This window comes from Labeo rohita, chromosome 16 (assembly GCF_022985175.1).
Source record: "Labeo rohita strain BAU-BD-2019 chromosome 16, IGBB_LRoh.1.0, whole genome shotgun sequence".
Lineage (NCBI taxonomy): Eukaryota > Metazoa > Chordata > Actinopteri > Cypriniformes > Cyprinidae > Labeo > Labeo rohita.
Genome location: NC_066884.1, coordinates 20,719,102 through 20,730,132, shown reverse-complemented (window position 1 = coordinate 20,730,132; position 11,031 = coordinate 20,719,102). Strand labels below are relative to the sequence as shown.

Genomic DNA, 11,031 nt, shown 5'->3' with positions numbered 1-11,031 from the left:
TTTTTTTTTTTTTTTTTGCAAAAACACAACTACGTGCTTGAATCTCAGAATATCCTGAACTTGAAGTGTGCTGGGAGTTTCCTCATGCTCTAAGCTTCTTCTTTATTTCTTTTTTATCACTTAAATTTTGTTCAAGGGAAAAAATAGATTAGAAATATCAGCATTAAATTATCTAAGAAGCACCTTGTTTTACAACCTTAAGCACAATACTTGTAATAATGTCAAACTTTAAAAGAGTAACTAATAGACTGTCAACCCTGAATTTCTTAAAGTGACAAAAAATGCCTCAACACTGTATTGTGTACACTGTAGAGTGTAGTAAAGTCTTAAAGTAGTAAAGTGTTTATGGCAGTTCACATACAGCAAGGTCTTATAAAATTGTTTTATTTGGGGAAAAAATGTTACATTTTCATTTATGAAAATTTACCAGAGGCATTAAAAAAAACATCAAAAAAGAAAAAAAGAAAGAAAAAAATCTGAGTAATTTATTTCACAGCACTCTGTTGTCATAGATGTTGTCTCTATTACATGCAGGAGCTTCTGTCTGTTTACGCCAGCTGTTGGGGAATAAAGTTCAAAAATTAATTTGGTGGAAATAATTCTTTGAATCATGCACACATTTGCAGATGTATGTACTACACATAAATGTGAGGTCAATGTCATGAAGTGAAATAATTTTGCTAAACTCTTAAAATGACAAAGTGTTTTTATATACTGTCTACAAAGAATTTTTAGTGAAGCAGGTCCAAATTAGTCCTAATTATTAGTCCAAAACAATTTGTGACTTATCCACAGGTATTATATTTGTATGTTCAGGACAGATAAATGAATGATTTAACTAATGTATTGCAGTAACTTACAGGTGGTTATGTTTTCTGGCATGTAGAACTGTAGAATACACAGGCTCATCCAACACTGGAAGAAAACAACTTCTAATAAATACACTTGTTCAAGTGCACATGATTAATCTATTTATAAGGACTTACCAGGAAAAACATTTACCTTCAGAATTGTCAGAATAATTTACAGAAGTCTGGTGGTTCACTTCAACTGCAAGATACAAAAAGAAGTATTTTACCATCTAATCAACTTTAATTTACATTAAACCTTTATTATGATTTAAAATATGCTGTTAAAGAACAACTTTTTAGGACTGTTTTTGTGAACTTACTTTGGTTGTCAATTTTGGGTCTTGGTCTTTTCAAATAAAGAATGACAGTCAGTGATATAAGGACACACAGAGACACTATTATGGTTATCACTACTACTGTCACATTAGTTGTCACTGTTTCACTCTCGTCGCTGTTCAGATTAGTTGTCAATGTTTCACTCTCATCACTGTTGTTGTCTTCGGTTTGGCTAGTTGTACTGTCAACTGGGTTTGGAGCATCTATGATGACTAGAGAAAAAAAATAACTTGAATGAACATCATCATTGTTATTTTTTATCACACACATGAATTCAGGCATTTGTTTTGTGGATAACAATATCATGGAAAGTGATATAATATGCTTATGGGGAAACACGTTTACTGTGGTACTGAAGCCTGATTTGTTTATGTTTGTGTGACCTGCATGAACAAATTGCACTTCAACCCGCCAAAAGGAGTGGAGCTGACTGGTAAGTCAGCTCTCAGCAACATTTAGTCAGAATCTTTCAACTTTCCACTTAAGCTGAGGACTACATAACAAAATCCTTCCATTCACAATGGGGATTAGGTGAGTTTAAGTGGACAATATCGGTGTCTGCAAGGGCAGGGAAGTCCAACTTATGAAACCTGGTGAAGTTGGATGGTGACCAGTTGGCGATATCACAAATAGAAATCCTGATGGACCAAACCCATGAGGAGGCCATTCCTCTGGTGGAGTGGGCCCTCACTCCTATGGGACATTGTAAGATCACTGAGGTGTAAACCAGGGTTATAGCATCCACTATCCAGTGTGATAGTCTCTGGTTTATAACTGGCAGCCCTTTGGCGCAGCCTCTGAAGCACACATAGAGCTGCTTTGAGTACCGAAACAGCCCAGAGCACTCAACAAGAGCCCGAACTAGGCAGAGTGGATTAGGACCCTGCTCACCATCTGAATTGGGGAGTGCTAGAAGGGTGATGACTTGTGCTCTGAATGAAGTGAAGAGCACTTTTGGCACATAGCCGTGTCTTGGCTATGACACAGTTATGTGAAGCACTGACTGACAGTTTGTGCAGATCGCCCATTTGCTTGACCGGTGAAAAAAGCCAAAAGGAGGGCAGTCTTAAGCGACAAGGGCTGTGAATCGTCTGACTGAAGTGGCTCAAAAGGAATGCCTCGTAGGGCCCTGGGGATGATCTTTGTCACCTAAAGGAGAAAAATTCTTACTAAATGGTACACAGAGCTGACTTATATCGCAGTTGGCTCCACCCCTTTTGGCGGGATGAAGCATTATTTGTTTGTGCAGTTACACGAACATGAACAAGTCAGGCTTCAGTACCAGAGTAAACAGGAGTTTCCCCATAAGTGTGTTAATGCAACGGGAGAGACTGTTCAATAAAGGAACACACCATTCATCAGAAGCTTCACTTCATAGCAAGTTTTTTCATTCACTCTGCACCGATACCACAATTCATCGATGTGAACTACATCCCTTATAAGCAGAGATCCGTTCTTTAGTTGTCTTGCTCTCTTATATAAAGGCTGCAGAAGTTTCTCTGTGCTGCTTGAGGGTATGTTTGGATGCCGATATCGAGTTATTTCAGTTGTTTGGTGACCATTAACAACTTCCCAAGTGATTCGTTCTGCTCTGTTTTGGAGAGGATGTTCAGAGCATGGCAGCAACACAGATGAGCCTGGTGATGGACGGACAGAGTCCAAAGTTTTACACTCTGAAACCAAAGAAACATACTAAATTACAATGGGTTTACCTATGGATTATTTGCTTGTTTCAGAAATTTGCATGTTTACCTTTGACTTTCAGGTTAAATCGAGTTTCATGAAGGCAGTCCTGACCCTTGTAGACCTGACAGTCATAAAGGCCATCATCGGATAATTTGATGTCTTTCAGACCAAGTGTAACATTTCCAGCATCTTTCCTCACAGACCATCTCTGGCGCTCTGATGCTGGAGAAATGTCTGGATACATGAGGATGTCTTTATCTTGGTTCGTCCTGCGTAGTTTCACTGTTAGAGACTGCAGCGGGTGGGTTGTGGTTAGGCAAGAAACAGACATGTTGTCACCCTGAATACAGTTTATGTTCAACTGATGAACCTGCTTGCAGCGTCTCTGTGTCGCCACTGAAAGGAAATGAAGTACAAAATGAGACATAAAGCACTAGAGAACTGAGACGTGAAAACCGCCACATCGCTTACAGTAATAGACAACACTTACTTTTTATTATGAGTAACTGGTAACGGTCTATATTCACTAGTTTGTATATCAGTGTAGTAAGTTACTCAGCAGTGTTTAGTAAAGCCAAATGGGTAACTTGTCAGATGTCTAAAAAGGGCAAATCATGGGAGCCTGTTTAGCAGGACAATCTGTAACATTCACGCCCAACTGTTTGGTGTTTAAGATCAAAAGCCTTTACACTGCTTTAAAAGCCTTTATGACTGTGCACACAGTCAGCACTGAACAAGAAGGACTGTCTAAACAACACAGAACTACTGCAGCAAAGGGACAGAAAACCACAATATTTACATTGAAGACCTGTTTCCACAAAATTCAACCACAGAAAACTTCATAAAGCCAACATCCATGAAAAAGCGGAAAATGTTAAAATTGTAATCACAGACACTGATGCTAAAATGAGGAAAAGGTGGTATCATAACCATAGGTTAACAAACCAAAATGGATAGTTTTGGAGAAGCGAGAAGCCGATTCTCTTAAGCTACTGTCAAATGACAACATTTTTATAGACAACATTTGACTGTAGACTGTTCCAAAGTTGTATAAATCTGTTCTAAAAAGGTTAGAAGCTGTATCAAAGGAGTGTTAAACGCCTTAGTAAAGAAATACTGCCTATTTCCCAGGTGTTCACATTATTTTGTCCAGCTCTGTATGGTGGTTAAATGAATTTGACTTCATATAAAAGACACTTACCTTCGCATTCTAATAAAGAGGCTATTAGAAGATATAGAAGTAGGAAATATGAAGACTGAAAACTCTTCATCATATCCAGATGCTCACTGCAGGACAGCTGAACTCTATATGAACATTGGCCACATCACTTTCACTGAGTTGTTTTCTGTTACTCTAAATTTAATGCGGAAGTACTGTAGGAAATATGCTCTACTCCTGTGCTTATATCGATGCCTTCTATTAGAAAGCTGCTGTTAGAATATTTAGAAGATGGAAATATAAAAACTGAAAACACCTCATCGCATAGACATTTCAAGTAGCTTACTGTAAAACAACTGAATATGAGGATAGGCCACAAGACCTTTTACATTCATACAGTTTGTGATGCGTGTAAAATGTAAGAGATGTAGTTTGCACACATTTCAAATCAACTAGCTACATAATTGCTGCCACTATTGCTTGTATAGGAACATTCGGAACGCATTTTGAAGGTCCAGAATCCAAAACTCAGCTATAGCGTTTGTCTGTATCATATGTCTATGACACAAATCAGCTACAGTATTTACAATAGACAAGCAAACCATCAAAGACAATGGAGAGGAACTACTAAAGTACTGAATTTATTTTTGATATAAAAGGTTTTGCTTACAGAAAATACAAACCTTTGATTTGATCAGTGCTTAATGCAAATTCTATTACAAATAAATACAAAATACATACATAAATCATTCTCATTTACCTTGGAACAAGAACAATTACAAAAATAATTATTAGATTTACAAGGCATTGTAGTGGTGTACCGTTCACATGAATCAGATGCTGTGTGCATAGACAAACTGTAGATACAGACGAGAACAGGCAGCTCGGTATCAAAAAAATGAGTTAATGCGTCTGTTAAAGGATTATGAGACAACTATGGTAGAAAATATCAGTTATTTCAGTTATTTTATATATTGTTTACTTCAATATTATACGTTGAAGTAAAAAACAATAGATCGTGTGCTGGTAAACTAACGAAATAAACAAAATGAGTAATTTTCATAGTTTCACCATCAGGAATGAACGAACACTGATTTGTCTTTTAGGCTGTCGCTTAACGATTAACAGTTTTGGTGGAAGCAAACACTAGTTCTGCTTTCACATAAAATATACAGCAGTTTGAATGACAGAAAAGACAGAATTTCACAGTGCAGTTGATTTAGAAAGTTCGGCGGTTTTTTTAATGCTAAATTATATTTGCTACAGGCAAATCAGCACTGAACTTGAATCTCATTCTTTACGTTTAGCTTGTACGGAAATGGTAGGAGTGAAATATAGCTGAAATGTCAATGTCTATATTGTGATTGTTGTTATATATTGTATTTTAGCATAACTGATGCATCTGTGTAGTGCTGATTCACTCGTACCTAGAGCTTGTTCTGTAAACATAAGGAAATAAGTGTGTTGTCTTGATACTAAACCTGGATTTCTATCATCTATTCTCTTGGAACTGATGCATGCTTTGGACTATTACCTGCATTTCTCTGTGTTCCTGCTATACTAGATTACAGTGACATACTTTTTATTAATTTTTTCCCCATTCACACAACTACTCTCTCTGTCTCTCTCTGCTAAATGTTTTTTTTTTTTTTTTTTTCATCTCCCTTCTATTAATAACCTACTAATAACTCTTAACACACACCTAATGAAATCATCAGTGCTCATAATCGGTCACAGGGCCCTTAAAACAAAATTAAATCCTTCTCTCTGTCTCTATTAATTCATTTTATACAAAAGTTCTTATTTCTTCTATTAATCCTGATTACTTCAACTAAAATAAGCCAAAATTGCCTTTGCTAATTTGAGCCGGAGTGAAATTCAGTTTCTAAATGGCTTCAACTCTCAACTGATCTCCTCTAAAAAGGTCTTTCTACACTCAACCTGACGGGATCATTAAGGCTTTTCTCATAAAAAAAAAAAAAAAAAAAAAATGAGACCATCAAAATGAGAGTCTCTACTGATGTCTAGATGAATAAAGCCATGTCTGAAATCTATTTGACTTACTGACAGTGAAAATGTCAGGCGTCTTCAAGTGTGTGAAAAGCCGTCGTCCTGTTTTACAGACAGTTTAAACTCAGATTGTACATCTGATTTATAATTATGGTGTTGTGGCATAGCAGTTAAAGCACAAGTGGGAATTTTACAGCAGGACTGAAGTTACTCTGTGTTCATGAATGAAGCGTCATGAAGTGGAATTCCAGATTCCTTTATTGGTCTTCAGCAAGAACTGGTCTTTAGGTTGCTCTCGGTAAGGATGGAGGTTATGCTGGAATGATCGTACAATCTATCATCATCATCATCATCATCAGAGCTGAGCACTGAAGACTCCAGAGCTGACTGTCGGGCCTGCTGGCTCTTCCTCCTGAGGAAAAAAAAAAACAATACTACTTAACAGAAGTATCTAAGAAAAACAATCTACAACTCTTTTATATAGGGGTGCGACACTCAGCTCCAATTCTGCCATTCTCTGCCAGATTGGGTACTGGTCAGAAAAGACTGATCTAAATCAGATATTGTGCAGATTAGACATTGCATATATAAGTTAGTGTAAAACAAGTCATTTCCTGTTGCCAGCAAGTGGCGCTAGGATTATAACGGAAAACAGGCCTTTAGATGTGTTCAGGCCAGGACTTTTGAGTTACAACAATTTCCTTTTATATGGCGAAACATCGAACTTTGTCAGGCCGCCAAAGACACACCCTTCTTCCTTTAGATTAGACTGACCAAATATAATGCTCATGTCATTAAATCTAAAAATCTAGCATAAAAGCATGCCACTTTCTGTTGCCAGCAGGTGGCGCTATGACTATAACTGAATATGGGCTTGGCTATGTGTTGAGGACAGGACTCTTATCAAACATGTGAAGTTTGGGGCAGATCGGACATTGTATGCCTGAATTACAACTTTAATGGCGAAACAAAAAAGTTGTCGGGCCGCCACAGACACGCCCTTCAACGAAACTCAAGATCTTCACAATTTAATGTCACAAAGGGCTTTATATTACACTGACCAAATTTGGTGGTGATCTGTTTAAATCTCTAGGAGGAGTTTGTTTAAATACAAGCCTGAAAATGGCAAAAACGGCACAAAACTTGCTGAGAAAATTCTAAATAACAGACCTCCTGTGGGGTTTCAGACCTCATAACGGGTGGACTTTTTTGTAGGTATTGGGGTGTTACATGTGCCGTTTCGCAACTCGAATGGCACTTTGTTGAAATTTCATAGGTGGCGCTATCGAGCCATTTTGCCACACCCACTTCTGAAACCCATATTAGATGTAATTTTTTCGCAACTTCTGCCAGTTCCATGAGTTTTTGAGCATTTAAGTCCTCAAAAATGTGATTCATTTTGCAGAAGAAGAAGAAACTGAGCAGTTCCAATAGGGTCCTCGCACCTTGGTGCCCGGGCCCTAAATACTCCACCATTATCTTCTGTCTCAGTCAAAGACACTTACTTGAGTTCATTCTCTAGTGCTGTGACTTTGGACTGCAGCGCCTCTTTCTGTTCCTGCATCTCCTCCATGTCTCTGATGGCCTTCCTCCTCAGTCCCTCCAGCCGCTCGGCCTCGGCCTCTCCTTCATCCACCTGTCTCTTCAGAGCCTTCACACGCAGAGTCAGCTGAAGAAGAACGCATGCATTAGACAGAAACACTCATGGGTTTCTCACATACACAGATCTTCACTCACACTGCTCTATATGTGCACATGTAACGTGTGTATTCTTCACCTGGTCTCTCTGCTCTGTGTGCTGATGTCTCTCCTCATCCAGTGTGATGTTCAGCTCCTTTAGTTTCCTCTCCAACCGTCGCTGAGAGGACACCACAGAGTTCTTCTCTCTGCAAAAAAAAATACAGCTATGTGCTTGAACCTCAGGACGTCCTGAACTTGAAGTGTACTGAAAGTTCTCTCAATGTTGAAATTCTCAATGAAATTTTCAAAAAAGCAAATAAACCTGCTGACAATTCCCCCAGTGTTATTTTATAAAAAACTAAGCATCTGAAAATAGTAGTTTTAAAGTAGTGGTTTACGCTTTACGGACTGCACTGTCTACACACTATGTATTTTCTAGCAGCATAAAGTGCTTTCAATTAAAGAAGAGTGTTTTCCTCCAGCTTTCTGTAGTGCTTTGTGGTTAATGTAATTGTTTCTGCCACTTCATGGTAGTGGTTTTAAAACCACAGTTCATTAGGACCTTTTTTTAAAAATGTACCTCTCCTCTGCACGCAGTCGTTCCTCAAGGTCCTGGATTTTGCTCTCCAGCTGAGACACACCAGTAGAGGAACGTGACTGGCCCTCCATCTCAGTTACACGAGATTTATAATCCTTTATCTGAAAGAGACGCAGATTAGATGAAACCCTGTGGCCAAACTGAATAAATGCACTGTGCGGTCAAAAAAAGAAACTTTTATCATTATCACAGAAACTCAGGCAAAGATAATGCAGCATACGGTATGACTATAGATCTGCCGTACTGTTTGATGGTCATGTGGCGTACCTGTCTCTCCAGAGCGTTTTTGTCCAGCTCCAAGTCTTGTTTGGAGGACCGTTCATTCATGAGCTCGGCACGCAGCTGTTCAATCTACAAACAGAGTAGAATTATACATTCTGATTAAAGTACTTCTATCATGACAACTATTGGAAGATTTTAGCAGGGTAATGGCTTTGACAATGTTGATGTATTTGGTCTTGGCAGAATAGACACTGCTGCTGATGTTGCTGTGGATTATTGCTGCTGCAAATTACTACTGCCAATACATATGCCGATACGCTGCTGTGAGTATTTATGACATACTGCTGCTGCTCAAATAGCATATATAATAACCCATCGCAGATCTATACAGGTAGAGCTGGGGAGGTGGAGGGTTTCAGAGGAACTTTGAAAGCATGCTGCGAAATGCTAACCAGCCATATAAATGTAAGCAGTATGCAACATGTGTCAAGTAGTTTAACACTGTGAATATCATCAGTTTGCAGTAAGGACCCATCAGCCTGCGCTACCTAGAGTTTCATGACAGAACTTGGCATTTAGCAGACCTCAATGTCGAGGCATAATCAATGTAACTTGAACTGACTATTTATTATGAGCCACTACAATACAAAAATTCAGTTGAGGTTGGAAGTCATACCTTGCAGAATCTGCCAAATAGGGCTGGGCGATAAATCATTAACAATAATTATTTTGTGACATGAATTTCCTTGATAAACGATAACAAGAGTTCGGTAACTGTTCGATAGTGCGCTAGTCAAAGCGTGCCACTCGGACCATTTATCCGCTTGGATCAAAGTTCAAACAGTGGCACGGCGCGAACTTACTAGAGCAGATGCGTTCACTCACTGACGAGTCTCTGTCATTAAACAGTGTTGTGAGATCCAGTGTGAAGCACTTGAATTCAATGAAGAACACAAATGACTCAGTTTAAAGCCAGATGAAACAGCGCTGCCAGACAGGAGAAACATGTGCGCAACGATAGTCAAAAGGCTTTTTAATCTACAAATCGCCATCATTTACCATAGATTTACTGTAGTAGCACTAACTACACAGTGGTATTGTGTCAGAAATGTGGGTGTACTAAATGATGTTTACACTACTGTTTTTCATACAAATAGCTACGAGCCATATTATTTTTACCATGGTATTGAGGTGCTATATTTGTGGTTTTAACTGTTATTATCATGATCTAAGAATGATACTATGGAAGAGCAAAATTAAAAAAATAATAATAATAACTTAAACAGTCAGAATAATTCGATTATTCAATTATGCTACAATTTATACAGATATTAATAGTTTTGATAATGAACATAAATCTACATCTGCATCCTAACTCAAGCAAATGTGTATTTCTAAGAGACAAAATGTTTTATATTTTACTATAAATATTATCATGTAACACAAACCCGTCACTTGATTTGAAACAGTACTACTCATTAAAACATGCAAATTATTTTTTTCTATTAAGATATTTATTTTGTTAAGGAAAAATGACTAGAAAAAGTGTGAAGAATTTAAAAAGTGTTTGCCATGTTCTGACCATAAAGAATATTTTAAAGCCACATTTAACTGTCTTGTTATTACAAATTTCAAACTGTAGAAAAGAAATAAAAATTTGACATTTATCGTAATAATTACTGATAAGAAAAAAAAAATTTTTTGGCCATACTGCCCAGCCCTACTGCAAAATGTTGATTATTTTACCAAAATAAGAGGGATCATACAAAATGCATGTTGTTTTTTATTTAGTACTGACCTGAATAATATTATATTTCACATAAAAGACATTTACATATAGTCCACAAGAGAAAATAATAGAAAAAAACAACAACTAAGCAGCATGACTGCTTTTTTCATTGATAATAATGATAAGAATATGAAGAAATGCTATCATCTCAACATATCATATGTTGATATCATAATCAACATATTAGAATAAATATTGACCTGTGTGACACTAAAGACCGGAGTAATGATGCTGAAAATTCAGCTTTGCTGTCACAGAAATACATATTTTAAATTAGCATACCTGATCTCGGCTCCTGGTGATTCTTTCTGTCAGCATCTCTCCGTTGTTCTTCTCCTCATCTAACTCCAGCTCTAGGTGCTTGATTTTGTCCTGCAGGTGGAGACAAATATAACAAAGTGAAGACAGAGTGTTATCACATCACTACCGCCATGACACCCTTTCACTAAAACACCAGATGTAAAGGTAAAATACACACCTCCAAGCTGCGGATCTCTCGCGAGCGGTCGTTTTGTGTGCTGCGTTGTGTCTCCATCTCGCTCTCCAGATGTTTGAGGCGGTTAGTAAGCAGCTCTTTATCTAATATAGCATTGTCTCGTTCCTCATAACTCGAGAACAGCTCCTTCTTTTGACGGGCCAACTAAAAACAAAAAAAATTGTATGACCACAAATTGTTGACTGATTAAATGTTAGGATTTTT

The 11,031-nt window shown here is 37.7% G+C and overlaps 2 protein-coding genes across 2 annotated transcripts in view; both read right to left on the bottom strand.

The window, feature by feature from the left end:
- Positions 1–483: 483 nt before the first annotated feature.
- Positions 484–4,208, bottom strand: LOC127179184 (uncharacterized). Its single transcript, XM_051132502.1, has 7 exons — positions 4,075–4,208; positions 2,940–3,269; positions 2,540–2,860; positions 1,172–1,399; positions 1,003–1,050; positions 861–915; positions 484–557 (listed from the first exon to the last, which is right to left on the bottom strand). The coding sequence occupies exons 1-7, from the start codon at positions 4,145–4,147 to the stop codon at positions 491–493; spliced, it is 1,122 nt and encodes a 373-aa protein (XP_050988459.1). The 5' UTR covers positions 4,148–4,208; the 3' UTR covers positions 484–490.
- A 449-nt stretch (positions 4,209–4,657) lies between these two features.
- LOC127178742 (cingulin) overlaps positions 4,658–11,031 on the bottom strand; it is a 33,263-nt gene continuing 26,889 nt past the window's right edge. The window contains 7 exon segments of the mRNA XM_051131822.1: positions 4,658–6,454; positions 7,548–7,711; positions 7,820–7,928; positions 8,303–8,421; positions 8,588–8,671; positions 10,614–10,703; positions 10,810–10,971. Of these exon segments, the coding sequence (XP_050987779.1) occupies positions 6,310–6,454; positions 7,548–7,711; positions 7,820–7,928; positions 8,303–8,421; positions 8,588–8,671; positions 10,614–10,703; positions 10,810–10,971 (873 nt within the window). The 3' untranslated portion in view covers positions 4,658–6,309.